General features: G+C 55.1%; 3 protein-coding genes across 3 annotated transcripts; 1 reads left to right on the top strand and 2 right to left on the bottom strand.

Moving 5' to 3' along the window:
* Positions 1-3,897: 3,897 nt before the first annotated feature.
* On the bottom strand, positions 3,898-5,209 carry P884DRAFT_295181 (uncharacterized protein; the record flags this gene model as incomplete). Its single annotated transcript, XM_069444318.1, has 4 exons — positions 4,970-5,209; positions 4,392-4,544; positions 4,204-4,350; positions 3,898-4,099 (listed from the first exon to the last, which is right to left on the bottom strand). Exons 1-4 carry the CDS (start codon positions 5,041-5,043, stop codon positions 3,898-3,900), a joined length of 576 nt encoding a protein of 191 aa, XP_069293526.1. The 5' UTR covers positions 5,044-5,209.
* Positions 5,210-6,886: 1,677 nt separating this feature from the next.
* P884DRAFT_332856 (uncharacterized protein) lies at positions 6,887-7,154 on the bottom strand (the record flags this gene model as incomplete). Its single annotated transcript, XM_069445814.1, has 2 exons — positions 6,887-7,037; positions 7,142-7,154. Coding segments are annotated over 2 exons (164 nt in total), but the record flags the coding sequence as incomplete, so codon positions are not given.
* A 4,345-nt stretch (positions 7,155-11,499) lies between these two features.
* Positions 11,500-13,104, top strand: P884DRAFT_212165 (uncharacterized protein; the record flags this gene model as incomplete). The annotated part of the gene is made up of 4 exons (XM_069439133.1): positions 11,500-11,924; positions 12,007-12,134; positions 12,158-12,641; positions 12,744-13,104. The coding sequence occupies 4 exons, from the start codon at positions 11,500-11,502 to the stop codon at positions 13,102-13,104; spliced, it is 1,398 nt and encodes a 465-aa protein (XP_069293524.1).
* Positions 13,105-15,541: the final 2,437 nt, after the last annotated feature.

The raw sequence follows: 15,541 nt of genomic DNA, 5'->3' as shown, positions 1-15,541 counted from the left end.
TTAGGGAAAAAAAAAGGGGAGAGGGGTGTAGTGAGTGAGGAGAGGGTGAGGGGCCGCAGTACTCCGAATCTTCTCGGAACTTCCGTCTCCTAGGAGTCCTCCTAGTATAGGCTGACGAGAGAGGCGTTTGAACGGGCCAGCCTTCCTGTCGACACCTGTCCCGCCGGTCGATCCCTCTTGGCACACAAGGCAGGAGAGGCCTGTCTGTTTCCCGTCGAGCTAGGCGCCTCCCACGCGGGTCGCGTCTCGGGTTGCCGCTCTCGACACACAGCCACGCAAGGCCCAGGATGTTCCGCTGACGGAGGAGGAGGTAGATTCCCGAGTCTGTCTTGGTGGCCCAGCAGAATCCAAGGGGTCCCCTCCCCCTTCGCCCCCGTGGTGTCGAAGTTTTTCTGGAAGACGGATCATCGTCCACCGCCGCCGGCGCCGCCGGTTGGCTGTAACTTTAGTTACGCCTCAGACTCGTTCATTGCCGACTTGAAACAGTGCCAACTGCAGACTGTTAGAGAACAACTGACAAACAAAAAAAATAACAAGACAAGACAAGACAAAAAAAAGAAAGAAAAGAAAATTAGCTCTGCCACGGCCCACACTTCAGAAAGGCAACAGCATGCTCTCGGAAAGGTTGGTCCCGACCTGGTGTTTGTTGACAGTGGTCCGCGAATCTTTGCAGGGGAAGAAGAAAAGGGTCGCGGCGGCTCCGCTATTCGGAAGGATTGATTCCTCCCGCACCCTGTTTGTACCCTGCCCTGCTTCATCATTGGCTCTAGAGAAACGGGCGGTTGGAACGGTGCGGCTTCTTTTACAGGATTAAGGGGAAGATACGATCTCAGAGAAGTGGTGGTCGTCATGGTTCGGGGCAGAACGAAACCGAAGCCATCGCGCCTTCTTAACCGCGTATTTGACCGCGTATTACTATACGGAGCATGCTCCCCAACATAGCATATTCAAGTTTCCTTTTTTTTCCTTTTCCGAAAATAGGTGTGACCCCTGAAATGACAACTCAGTCACCATCTAGCTTGGATAAGAACAGAGGACATGCGGGATATTGCGTGGATGGTTGTAATGTGTATGAGAAAGGCGGAGAGAGAATACTCAGATACACCAAGGGATCACGAGTCAAAGAGTCATTGTGGCCGGGTTTGGGCGCCCTTATAGCCCACCATTCTGGCCGTGGTTTCCTAATGGGAGCCGGTTCTCCGTTTTGGTTCCGATAGTCATCCAGTTTCTCCCGAGTAGGTTTTGTTTTACTTATTATTACCATCTTTCTTCTTCCCGTCCTTGACCTTCTACACCACATATTCCACCCCGATTATAAGCTACACAACAGCGACAAGCGGACTGAAGTGCCAATCCCCGGTTGGGAACAACCCAAACCGTAGTCGAGACTGACTAGCGTTTCCAATATGATCTTGGCTGGCTGGTTGCTAACCCCATTGCAATTAACCGCGCGTGCCAAAACTAGGTCAGCCGCTAGTTCGGAAGGTTATTTTCTTAGTAGTGTACCTCTAGGTGGTCCGGAGTCGTTGCAGTATATGCCGAGCCCACCTGTCCACCAGGTCTCGAATCCTTCGAGCCAGGGGAAGCAGGGACAGTAGGATTTGGGGCGAAATATTTGCGGGAGGCACAGGATGTAGCAACACGTTACTGAGTTAAGTCTCTTCAGAACGAACAAAGGCCTCAAACAATGTGGTGCGAAAAATCAGAGGAAGAAATAGAGAGATAAAAAAAGAAGATCAGCAGAAGTTGAAAGCTACCGGACGAGGGTTACGTAGTAACCTGGAAGAGGGGGGGGGGGTTCCCAGAGTTGTCAGATGTTCTGTCGGCAACAGTTGCAGATGAGGACTCCAGTCGAGCTGCGTTTTGGGCTTGCCTTCGCCTTCTGAAGTGAGCAAAGGTGATAGATCTGTAAGTGTTGCGCTTCACGCCGCTCCTATGCCCTCTTGGTGCTTGATCAATGGCCGTACGGTAGTAGTCTCAGGCAAAATGCGCCGGAAGGAGCTCGCCTTGATGGGCACATAGGGAGGCTAATCCCGTTTGGCCTGAGGAGAAGAACATATGACTGCAGCAGAGTGCCCGGACAATCATTGCCGAGCGCCGCATCTATCCACGCACCAATACCATACTTCTTTGCTTTGCCTTTCCCCTTGGCCCCTATTCAGTGCATGTATGTACAGAAACGGTGCACACCTACCGTGAGGTGGTACCATGACAACGCGTCATTCGCCTCGACCAAAGATGCTCTGACGGCTCGCTTGTTGTTGCCACGGACTTCACCGCGGACTTCCCCGAAGTTTTATTCTGGAAAACACACACATTTGGCGGGCCCAGCCTTCGTTTCCCAGGCCAATCTCTGACACTTGCCATGCCCTCCTCCAGTCCCTCCAGTAGCTTCGCCCGGAACCCAGCTACACGCTCGCTCGGATTGACCGTCAGCCAAAGATAACTAGAAAAAAAATCCGTTCTGTCGCCGGCCTCGCCGACTCGCTGCCGGCTTTGTGACAACGATGATGTGAGGATAACGCCGCCCTCACCCCCCTTGTCCCCTGTTTCCTTCTGGAACGCTCCCCACGCCGCGCCGTGCCGCGCTCCTGCTTTGCCTGTCCCCAAACAGAACATGGCTCGAAGCGCGCAGTGAACCGTACGGTGTACAGATACGGCAGGTAGGAGATAACGTACGCAACCTTGTCTCCCGTGCTCATCACACCGATCTTCTCTCTGGAAGAAGGAAAGAACGATGGAGAGGCAGAGGAAAGAACACCGGAAGGGAGCAGGCCAGAGAGTGATATAAAGAGACAACAAGAATCGGGGAGGTCGGTCTCCGTTGGTCTGCAGGTTCGACCGAGATGCGCTGGGTTTGCTTGTTCGGGAAAGAAGCTTAAACCTTTCCAGTATTCTCTCTCGGGTCTTCCTTTCCTTCCTTCCTTTTTGGCCAGGGCGAGGAGGCAAACGAATCGGGAAAGTACTTCTCGGCCGAGAGCTTAATCCCGCGAGAAACCTCCCGTGACGAACTCACTCACCTCAGTAGCACCTACACAACCCTCGGTCCCGAGAGATATTATCGGCATGGTGCTCTTGCAAGGACGGCTGAACCTCGGGACTGCGTCGTTCTGCGACAAAAAAGGATAGAAGGGAGGAGAGAAACGAGGGGGAAAGGGGCAGAGAGCGTGGACCATTGCCTCTGTGGCCGCGAACGCGAACAGTGCTCGTGATTGTCGCAGCGGATAGATCGCCAGGGATAGGATAGGATTGCCTTGCAATCTGGCTACGTGCACTACACAAGTCCAATGCTTTCTTGGAGAGGGATACCTAGTCATGTGCTCTGCCAAATCGCAACGTTCGCATTCACCGATGGCGTCGTGGCCCTTGCTGAATGCTACCCAGTCGGTTGTTTCATGACCCCTTACGTGTACTTCAGAAAGCTGACGGTAGAGGGCGCAGCCAACCCCGGTTTGCGGGGAGGGGAAGGAAGACGGTTGGGGAACGGGGTTAATCCCGTTTCCCGCCTCGCCGCGCGGAGAAAGCGTGTTAAGATGATGTTGGATGAGGGGGTGTGGTGCTTGACCACAATTTGAGAATCGAAACAAACACACTGGGCAGATCTCGTAATCTGATAAAGCCAGTAGCGGCCGAGGCGGTAACGAGACAAGGCCATCTTCCAACGCAAAACACCTCTAATTCGGACCAGGTGGATGGTGCACAGCAGCATGCTGACCGTTCCTAGCGGCAAGGCAGTTAAAACGCGTTGTGGTGGGCTCGGACCTGGTGAGATAAGCACTATGCCCGCCCCCCCCCCCCCCCCCCAGGATTTATAATTGTCGCAGCTCGACTCAGACCAGGCGGATATACACTTAGAAATAGAGTCAAATCATGATAACAGGAGTGACGTCCGTACAATCACTGGGCTCTCTCCGTCTGACAAAAGGGGCCAGATTGCAATGCCAAGTCCTTGATGGCCTGAAGATGCTTCGGCCGAAGCGCCGGCGTGTTGGGCTCGGACTCGACCTGGTACCAGCTCGGACTTCGATTGACGGTCAAGACGGCGCAAAGCCACTGCCTGAAACCAGCCAGCCTCTTGACCAAGGGCACTCCCATATATCTGAACATCCATAGGTGTATAAGGAAGGTATATTAATGTGTATAATAATATAAGTATCTTTGTATGTGAGGACAGTGCGGATTACTTTGTTCGGTAATCCGTACACTTGGATGGCTCTGTTTTGGAATGGCCGAGCCCCGCCCGACCGCTGCAGAGCGGATGATTTCGGTGATGGGGTTCGGCGCGTCGAATCTTCCGTACGCGAAGAGAAGCAGGCGGGTTTCAGGAGATTCCGCAGCTTTGCCTTGGTCCTGAGACAGCCAAGGTACTATAGTATTTGATCTGCCCTCACCTCGCTCCAACCAAGATGCAAGACCGGATGGTGTGGATGGTTTTCACCAAGCCCGGCGAACCCGGATGTGATGCTCGGACGACTTTGTAGCCCGGCAACACGCCCACCACGGCCGGTGCGGCATCGAGATCGCCGGCGACATCTGGGAAACTGCTGCGTCACAAATGACAGAAGGTTACGGATGGCGACTAAGTGACTGCAGCACATGCATATCAATGGCCACGGATGGGGACGGCTGATGGACTGTGGAAGTACGCAGAGCCTGTTCTTTGGACGCTTTAGGCTCGTTCGTTGACCAGCCGACCGAAGGGGAGAAGCATTTGGTCACTCTTCCCGAGTATGGCTCCTGCTGCCCTACAGGGCTATAGGTAGGACTGTGATTAAGCTTCTGACGCCGGCCGCGCGGGTCACCGGGCAAGAAAGAGCATAGTGTTCGCCTGTTCAGCTGGCCGCCGAGGTGGTCGTGCTGTGGTGCTTTCTGCCGGCAGGCTATGATGGAAGCCGTGCCTTGTGGTCCTGTCGTGTAACCAACCTATCGACGGTACGGGTATGATAACCATAACCCTCATCATGCACACCTTATGGGGGAGGAGGAGGAGAGAAGGAGAGGGAGGCGCGCGCAGATGGGCCACGCGGAAGGGACGGAGATCATGTTCGCGGCGACGTTGAGATTCTGCTTTGCAGCCCCGGGCCCGCTTCTCACTCCTTCTTGAGCGAGAACACAGGGTGAGATGCCGTCATGCTCAAGGCGGTTGCGTGCCACAGATCGCCGACGGAGCCGTTGCGTTACCGTCGCAGTCAGTGCGGGGTGTCGGCCCCGCTTCCCACCGCTGTCTGCAAGCACTCTGCAGATTGATGCTACTTCGTTGCTGCTAGTCTACAAAGTAGGGTTCAAAAAGTCCGCCGTAGCAAGAGTCGGTGAAGCTAACAAGCGCAAGCGATAAGCGGCGAACAAATCACGGTTTGGCGCGACTGGGAACCGCGCACGCGCCAAGTTTTGCTGGCAGCTGATACGACCGATAATTCGTGTCAGCGAGCAAACCCTGGGCTCGCCCATCTGGCTTTGCCACTTGGATACTGCTTTTCGTGTTTTTCAGTCTATGCATCTTTGATGCAGGCGTGCGGCGCTGAGCGTGCGGAGAAATGACGGTCTGTCACGATTCGTGCTGCGCCATCGGACCGAACAGAAGCATAACTGTGTATGTGTAATCTGACGAGAGACCTAGTGCTCGCCTGAGAGCGTAACTACCGTTGTCGATGGCGGAGGCCGATTGCCGGGCACTGCTGGGTCACGGGGCTTGCTTCAGGTGAGCGCGGCCGACGGGGGCCAGTGAGACAGGCCGTCGTTGTTGAGGAAAAGACGGCAAGAAGAAGAAAAGTTCCCGCCGAAAATGGCTAGGCTCGTCGCCAGTCGAACCTCCACTAATAAGGTCAGGAGTCGTCAGCACCACAAAGCAAGACAGATTTGACGAGCCAAAGAAGGCAATTGGAGGGCTCGAAGTGAGGAAATGAAATGAGAGCGACTGGAAAGGGAATCATGGACTTCCCTGTTTTGAAACCACAAAGGCAAGAGCAATCGGGCTACGGACCGGTGAGTTTCTGCGCACTGCAGTTCAAAGCTGGAATTGAATTTTGGGCTTTTCGCGAACGCTGAAACTAGCACCGGAACCGAGACCATCTCGGATCCGGAAACAATGGAAAACCGCTAGCCGTCACTTGGCAGCCGGATCGGATCCAATCGGAAGTATTACAAGCTTTTCAAGGCTCACGCCATGCCCGTCCCGGAAAGCCCACTAAACTTGATTGCCCCCACAGTCCGCTTACCTTGGCGGCGGAGTTGTCGGAGGTGTGGGAACCCTTTTGGCCGCGCTTGCACACTACACTACTTAGTGCATAGTTACACTACGGAGACTTGCAACATCACGGGATATGTGTACCGAGAGTACGTACATACATACACAACACTACGCAGTAGTTAGTGGAGTGCACTCTCTGCGCTGCACCTTGCGCGGAGTCCTCCACAAAGCAGATCGCGCACCCGCGCAGTAGGTTGCGTTCTCCTCGCCGGAACTCGTGGGCGATGATCCCGCGGAATCTAAGGCTCGCGATGCCTCACCACCTCGCAAGTACTTGTAGAAGCAACAGACCAATAGATGCACAACTTCATGATGATAAGGAAGATGGTGGTTCAAAAAGTTCGACCTCGGGCGTGCCTTTCGGCCGGAAGCCGCCCTGAAACGCGCGCTTGATTCGACGGTCGGCGTTCGCGAGGCTAGCGCCATGCGTTCAACGTGCGCGTCTGGGTGTCTGGATGGTGTGTGCTCAGCTGCAAGAGACCCGAGGCCAACTCGCCGCGGATGCCATTGGACTATTTAGCCGCCAGAATGCAGCCACCACATGTGTATGCGACGCCGCACACCCTCTTGCAGACGCCATGCGGAGAAGTTGGAGACGACATGTAATTCGTGGTTGTAGGTCAGCCCTGCGGAATGGCCGACAGAACCGATCGAAAGGGTCCCTTCTTCTTTGGGGGAGGAAGAATTGATTGAGTGAGGGGGAAAACCGCTGTCCTCACCCGCTCGCGCCCCCTCGCTCAAACCAGCGGGTGCTGGCCGTTGGTGAATGGGGCCCTGCGGCTTCCGCGGTCTGAAGCCAGCACAGCCATTGAGTGGGCGGCGCAGTGTCTGTTTTCAGCAGATAAATTGGCAGGCGCGATGAGCCGTCATAATCCCAAGATATTGGGTTCTCACTGGCGCCGTCCATGCCGAGTCCGATTTGAGATCGGCTTCCGGGACGGTGCCAAGTTGGTGGCTCAAGGGTTGGAAATCCGTACACTAGTGTACATTGTTAGTGTACATCGTTTGCCAGCAGGCAGCAGAATTAAAATGCCGCTAAACCCCATGAGTTGTGGCGCCCCTGCACCGGCCCTGTCACTCGCAGAATGGGAATGGGCTGAGGCTCCATCTGTGAGCTCATCTGGGGCGGGCCGGGGCCCACCCAAACCGACTTATTTGCGAATACCTCCACGGATACGCCGTTGTGCGGTGCCACATCCAAAACAAATGCCCGCGCCCCTGGTTCGTGTGCACCAGATGCGGCACAATACCCGCCGAGAGGTTGGCGCGACTCTCGTCAAACGAGAACCCACTGCTTTAGTGTAAGCTGTTCGCTGCAGGTGCTCTTGTGGCGCCTGGAGACTGGAAGAAGCTTCCACTTCCGACCTGAGGCTTGTTTTGCTGACATAAGGTAGTTAAGGCAGGCACTTACGTTGATAGATTAGGTTTGTACGTATTGTGTCCTGAGCGGTGATTGCATGTACGTATGTACAAGTACCACATACCGTCAGTTATAGCGTACTGTGTACTGTGGTAGAAACGACGCTAGTAGCACGGGGTACTCGATGACACTAGCGCGGTCCAGTGGGTGCCCTGCTGTACCGGGAGCACGGTTGGGGGGGCCGTAGTGCAACGTCGCGGTCCCATGGCGATGGTCGGTGGCTTGCAAGTCGGCCGATGAATTAGAGCGGGGTCTCTGTTCCTGAACCTTGACCGCGTATCCGTATCCCCACCGACAGCTGGAAAATGAGTCTCGCAAAGAGGAAGTACGCAGTACGCTCCATACCAGGATAACGCCTTGAAGCAAAGCATGGAATATGGCGGCCCCTTGCACACATCAGCCAATCAGTACCTCCTCGCATTAGACGGCGTAGCATCTCAGCAGCTTCTGACTCGCTTTACAGTGTACACACTAACCAAGTTCCAGCAGCCACACAGTGGAGTGTGCGCGGCAGTGTGGTATCGGATCTGGTTTCATCGACTTCTCGAGTTAGCGAAGCTCAAAGGGGCGGCAAGACCAAGAGAGCAAAATCGGCATACTCTGCTTTCCCTGGGTTTCCGATGGTGAAGTCCAATTACGATATGTGTCGTCTCCTCTGCCTTTGGAATGTAGCTACAAGTGAGCCTTAAAAAACTCGGTGCTTCTCCGCACCTGCCAGGGCACCGGTCCCCCAGTTGGGCTCTCTCAGCGACTGCGCCCACGTGCTTGATGCGACCCGGCCGCCCTTTCCCCGTCCACTCCCCCTTCCCCGTGGCGCATTGGGCCTGGTCCCGGGAGGAGCAATAAACGGCGGATGGCAAGCGCTGGCGCTACGTGAGGCGTGTCAGACGGTACTCGTCAGGTCATTGGGCATATGCTGGGACGTCGATGGATGGGTCATGCATGTGCTCAGCATTGAACGTTGTCTGCGGTATTCTCAAGTCTTTCCGTGTTAGGAAGGTCGACCACTCACTTTTGCTCGGATTTAGCTTAGTGGACTGAACGTGGAGACCTGACCGTTCAAGCTCCAAGCCAATGCTGCACCGTCCGTTGTCCGGACCGCGCTCCGTCGCCAACCACCGACGTCCCAGCGTTCGTCTCCATGTCCACTCTCCCACGGTATACCACATGTTGTTGATCAAATCTCGGTTTCGCACAAAAAGCCGTCACGAAAAGGCGCAGCCAGTCTCGTTCAAGAGGTCGATATTGTAGGCTCCCCAAGATACAGGCGATGGTGACTCCAGGAAGTTCAGTAGCAGCGGAGTAAATGAAGGTGCCTTGGGAGGGGCAGATTCTCTGTCTGGCACGCTGTGCCAGAACCTGGCAGTCGCTGCTGGCTTCCAGAACAACGGGAGAAATTGCCGACGACTACACTACAGCAACGCCAATGGCAGAGCATTATCAAAATTTGAGTGCTTGGCATTGCCTCGACTTAGCCGTCAGGGTAACCCAAGGTGTCGACGCTCGGGGCATCATTGTGCGCCTCTGCGTCCGGGGTTTCTTTCTCAGCGTTCACCTCGGCGACGTTGCTTTGGACCTGTTTCAAGCGCACCGCGCCAAAAGAACCCCTGGGCGCCCGGGGAGACCGCACTACACTACGGAGTAGTTACTATGTAGCTTCGCGGAAAAGTCGCCGCCTAGTGTGCACTCGCTGCGCCTACCACTACCGCTCAGGAAAGAAACGCGCGGGCCCTGTGTTGTGACTTGGGCCGCTTGCCGCCACTGGCTCGTGCGCTGTATCCACTTCCCGTTGTGGGTGACTCGTGGGCCGGATAAGGAGAATGAACTTCTTTGCTGATACGGTAAGTACCTGACCACGGTAAATATTCGTAAACAGAAGCCATGTGCTTAGCAGGTAGTTACGTCGGGATTAGTTAAGAGCAACCCGACCCGACGACAGGGTATGGAATCCTTCGCCCGCGCCAATCTGGCAAAACCCGGGCTTCATTTTCTTTCCAACCGTACAATTACCCTCCGATTGTTTTGCTCGCCTCCCGAAATGAGTTGATCGCCCACCTTGTGCCTAGCATTGTGTGAGAGGTAACGTTAGTCCCTTTCCCTGTTTATCTTCGTACTTGTATTCTGCTCGCTTCTTGGGTCCCAAAAACGCGCCCCAACTCAGTTCCGTTGGCGCCCTGCCTTCTGGGGTACCTACTCTGCCTTGGGTAAGGTACGGAGTAAGGTATGAATGTACTGTACCTCTTCCCAGGTTTCCACACAGTACCACCCTTCCCAACTACCAACACAACGTTGGTTAGCGTATTTCTGGGCCGCCCCCAACCTGCTTGGCGACCCCTGCTGGCCCCCAATCCTGCACCGGGAAGCGACTGCCCCTCATGCCGTTCACACTTCTCGATCATTCCCTATCCGACCGAATGAAGCAGCTTCTCACAAGGCATTAGGTGCCAACGGCCGGGAAAGGGCCATGAATGGTGCTGAGATCGCTGAGATGTGATGGCACGAGCCAACACCAGCCGCGAGACTAACGGCGAACAGCCGCGAGGGGACGGTTGGACGTCGCTGACTGATCGCTTTTTACGCTTCTAACGTTACTGGGGATCACACACACTCCCGAGTTTGCGCCAGGCTGTCGGAAAAACGGCTGAGAGCCGCGCCATCCCTGTGCGAACAACGTGCAACACTTGGGGGGGGGGGGGTGGGCGCCAGGGTTGGAGTGACATTTTCAGAGGTTCCTCTTACCGCTACCGCCACACGCCTGTCCCTGTACTTCCTGTTCGGCCACGGCACATTCGACTTCACCTGTTCCAAAGCACAGCGAGCGGCGCAGCTGTCCACCGCGAGCGTGAGAAATGCTGGAGCCTAAGAGCAGCCACCCCCCGCCACTCCGCCGGCCTTCGCCCATGTTCCTTTCGTTCTAGGCCAGCGCTCGGTCAACAGCCTGCTATGCTGCTTAAAATGTCGAGTGACAATCAGTGGACAGCGAACAAAGCCCCTGGACCGGAGTTGATGTACGTACTCGTCCGCACCTGATTCATCAATACAGCATTGCTTGTGCTGCTGGTGCGACTGTCTCCCAAACAGGCGAACCAAGGCGGACCCAACTTAGAAAGCCTGTGTATGTACAATACTGTACTTGGCCGTCTGCGAGATAGCGCTGCATCATCTACACACGCTATGATGGCCGACCAGCACCACTGTGCCCAAATCTTCAGGTAAGGCCGTTAAAGCCGCCCAGACAACGATGGGGTTGGGTGAGGAATTGCTGAGGGGCGTGGGGAACCACCCCCCGGGTGGCCCTGGACCCCCCCCCCCCCCCCCGTTACAACGCCCAGTCCAAAGACCCTGGCTCCCTTGCCCTCTCTTGTTGTCCACTTACATGCATGTTCCTTTGACGGCCATACACACTCTATTTCCTCTTCTCTCCACCCCCCCGGCTCGACTAACAAGGCTGTTGTTGTCTTTGCTCATGGCCCCTCCCCTTGCACCCACAGCACCACCATGGCACTGTGGGGATGTACTGCCTCTCTGGACTTTATAAGCTTAGCTCGCCCGGAAGTGTCCCTCACGACTTTTGAGGCTGAGATGCGTTTGACATCAAGCTACTTGACCCCAAAGATAGATCTAGGGTGTCGTGGACATCTCGTTACCTGGCCGCCGCGTTTCTGATACGGCTCATCGCCAACCTTCGGCCCATCTCTTATAAGTCGTCCCACGCCTCCATTCGACGACCATCCCTGACATCACTTAACCGTCCACGTATGTACCTCTCCAAAAGTTCTTCCCAGTCCGCCAGTCACAGCACATACGCCCGCCGTCCCAGGGGAAGAAGAACATGGACTCGACCTGCACAAGCCAGAGCTTCGACGACAGTTGCTCACGCACACCTAGGTCCAGAGCCGGAAGTGGAGTGTTGACGACGGAAGGGTTGCTACAGAACCTGCATCTCGCCGAGACGACATCACTCGAGACCGCGTCTTACATCACCAGCAGACCTCCATCCTCTCAGGGGTTGGCCTCGCCGGCATATCTCAGCCCGAACTTGTCCCACTCGCCTGGGTACCTACCTTCTCTAACCCAACACCAAACGTCCTTTTCGCCTCTTCCATCTGAAGCGGCGGCCTCGGGCCAAGAGTGGTTTGAGACGGAGCAGCCGCAAGTCCAAGGTGCGCCCCTACTGAGGCTACAACCTGCGTACGACGAAGCCGGAGCGTCAGCACCATCACCTCCGCTGCCCTCTACCGAGACAGAAGCTATGAGGTAACCACTATTGCCTGGACTCTCCGGACTAGCCCTCTCTCCCTTTGCTTCTCTTCTCCACGGCTGCTGACCGAGGGAATAGTACCGTCGCCGTCTCGTACGACCCGGCGTTTACCATGGCCACCCGATCATCCTTCACCTGGCCAGGTACGCTTCCCCGCCGCCCCGACCCTCCCGGGGGTCGCGCGTCACATTTGTTCTGCTTGGCGAGTTCCGTGCTCAACAGTCACCAGTGATGGAATCCAGCAGCGGGCTCATGGCCCCCCATGATCTCGGCCCCTACGGCTCAGACGCCAGCCTCACCTCGCCCGGCCATTCGCGGTCCGTCACAGCAAGCCCACCTAGGACGGCGCTCACTCCGGAGCAGAGGGAACTGAAGCGACAGCGAGACCAGGCACGACACAACTCCAAGATTCAGGCCCGCTCGAGGAGGACGGACAGCGTTGCTTCTTCTTCCTCCTCGGTCTACTCTCCACCCGTCACCCTGGCCGACATGACGAGCGGTGCTGCGAGCATGCCCGTCTATACCACCACCTCGCCCTCTCAAATGCCCCTGCTCGCCGAACCCACAGCGCAGCAGTACCTGCCCCCTTTCTCGCCGCCGCTACAAGACCAAAGCCAGGCGGCCATGTTCACAAACCCTTACCCGTCGCAATCTTACCTTCCCGACTACTCCTATCCGCCATCGACAGCGCCAAGTCTTCCGTCCCACTATGGGTACGTTATTTTTTTCTTTTTTTTTCTTTTTTTTCTTTTTTAATTTAAATTATTTATTTTATTTAGATCGATGTCTATCTATATAAATATGCCCCTGCCCAGTCAAGGAAGTGTTCCCTTGAGCGCTAACATCTGGAACCCTGGTAGCAGGCCACTCGTTCAGGACCCGAACCTTGGGATGTACCCCGTTCCCCCAGTTCTTCCCCCGGGGCCCCCAGACGCGAGCAGGCAAGTCAGAGTGGTGCACAGCCGGCCAAAGCCGCAATGCTGGGATCACGGCTGTAACGGGCGGCAATTCTCGACCTTCAGCAACCTCCTCAGGCACCAACGAGAAAAGTCGGGGCAGACGGCCAAGGCGACGTGCCCATACTGCGGCGCCGAGTTCACACGGACGACGGCGAGGAACGGCCACGTCGCCGAGAAAAAGTGCAAGAGAATGAAGGAGTCCCCCAAGCAAGATTGAGGGCCCGAAAAAAGGGAGTTGAGGAGGAGTGAGGAAGGTGAAGGGAAACAAAAAAAACTCTGCACCCCCACCCTCCTCTTTTTTTCCCCCTCTTTTTTACTTTCTTCATTCCAGTTCTTTTTTCTTCTATTTCTCCCAACATTGTACAAACTTTCTACATGGGAGATATTTTATCTCGGCCAGCCGGTGGGCTGCCTTTCGCTTCGGGGGAAGTCGTCTTTACTCGGTTTTGGGCTCTACTGCTAGACTTGGATGGTTCGACATTGACTTCATTCAGTTCACGGGGGATAAACATGGGAGCCAAAGGAACATGTCACTGCAGGCATATTGGGGGCAAAAATTCGCCGCTTGTTCATATTTGCTATTCTTGGTTTTTCTCCGCGGATACCACGGCGTCACGACTGGGCATTGGGGGAAATGGGTAGGATGAAGTATCGTTATTAAATTAGTCAATCAAAATTCATTGACGCTGTAGAGATGAGCATTTCTCAAGGTGCTGATAGATAACCTAGGTACCTAAGGTACTAGATATGTACTTTCGAGTACGACTAAGTCAAGCCAAATGGCCTAAATCAAGAAACGTGGAAGGAGCAGGCCTGTGTTGTTGGTTGTGCTTTGCGGGTTTACCGTGGAAGGGCCTCGAGATCCCGGCAAGAGGTGCCTGCCCTCCCACACAGTTCTGAGAGGAGCCACAGATTCGCATGATTTCTTCTCGAGGCCCGAGGATTCTCAGGCCTATGTTAGGCGCCTCGGGCACCTCAGGCATCCCATCGGACTGATCAAGCACCATCCGTAGGTCACCTTCACACCAGACATGCCTGACAACGGGGCCGTTTGCTTGAACGTGCTCCGGATTAAAGGCATGTACGTACATTTTACCAACATACGAGAAGAAACGACCCTGCTAATGCCTGGTGAGCCCGGCGATGATGGCTCGTCAAGGAGCTTCTCTCGCCAAACGCTTCCTGGTTCTCGAGGTGCCGTGATACAGAAACATAACCTAACGAGGAACGCATTGGCGACTTGGGGTGGTCACATGAACCCAGTCGAGACAGCGCCGCGCCACTCTCACGATTCTACGGGAAGACAAGCTTGAAGATCGTCGGTTCCAAACACCGCAACTTCTTACCAACGAGTGGCACTTATCGCTACGCCATATGCAGGGACCACGTCGGAGCGAGCGACGTCGCTTCAGTGCTGCCCACGTCATCCTGCTGTCTCAAGCTCTTTCTTGATTGGGATACTACACCAGATTTCTTTCTTTGTAAGTAAAGTGGCCAGAGTCCAAGAAGCGTTACAATGTGCATGATACAAGGATACGCTGGTGTCGATCCGGGGGGCACAGAGACAAGACGCCTCAGTCGAGGCACCATCGTTAGTTACCCCGTGTTGAAGTCGACATTGTGAAGAAGAGCTTGAGTGCGCCCTGCCGAATGAGGCTCATCGGGAACCGCAGGGCTGGGAAGGTCGCATTGACCAATGAGGACTGAGAGAATGCTGTTGACTGAAATCCGCCACCAAACAAGGCCGGGCAACTTCTGTTTCAAAGAAAAGCACTTCATCTCGCAAAAGCAGCCAGATCTCTGCAAAGTCGACCGTGCGAGCAAACACAGCCTCGCTGGAAATAGCACATTGTCTTGGCTCAGGGCTGCCATGGGTCGGTTCCACTCATCCCGTCCAGTTCGGCAGGTACCTTACAACAACCGTACTCAAGTGGTACTCGAGCAGTATTCGTGGTACCTGACCTCGACTACGGAGTAGTAGGTTTAAGTTGTCCGGGCAAGAAAATCAGCCACTCACTCTCTGTTTCTCGCCGAACCTTCCGAACCTTCCCCTTCAGATGTACCTACCTTTTTTTTTTTTTTTTAGGCCACATGTCGGAGCGCCTCGTCAGAGCAACCAACAGTGCAGTATGTATGTACGTACATATGGTACATACATTATCTACTATGTACCTTAGGCACGGCAGGTTAGGTAGGTCAGGTATGCATGTACTCTCTCGTTCACCGTTCAGCATACACTAAGAGACGCTCGGGACCGGCGCGGAGCTTGTAACTCCGCCCCGGCACTCCGATCAATTCCCGTCTCGAGAGCCGGGTTTAGTGCCACCGCCGGAAATCGCGATTAGGGGCAAAAGACATCCCGGCAGGAGGACGAGAACGCCCATTGCTTCTACGTCTGGCGTTGATGCTGCTTCTGGCGGAAGAGGCGTAGTTGATTAGGTTATCCGCTTCAAGATGAGGTCTTATCAATGCCACAACCATCACGGCTTGCCCCGGCACTTTAGCTATCAAATCTCATTTGACTGCGCTAACTACTCCGTATCCCGCAGCGTTATCACACAAAGGAGAAGAGGGGGGGGGGGGGGGGAAACGAAGATTGCTGTTTTCAAGCAAAGCCAGGGCCAAACAAAGCTTCTATTCGCACCGAACCAAGA

Source organism: Thermothelomyces heterothallicus, assembly GCF_042370625.1.
Source record: "Thermothelomyces heterothallicus CBS 202.75 unplaced genomic scaffold P884_scaffold_40, whole genome shotgun sequence".
Lineage (NCBI taxonomy): Eukaryota > Fungi > Ascomycota > Sordariomycetes > Sordariales > Chaetomiaceae > Thermothelomyces > Thermothelomyces heterothallicus.
The sequence above is the reverse complement of the archived record's forward strand: the minus strand, read 5'-3'. Positions and strand labels throughout refer to the sequence as shown.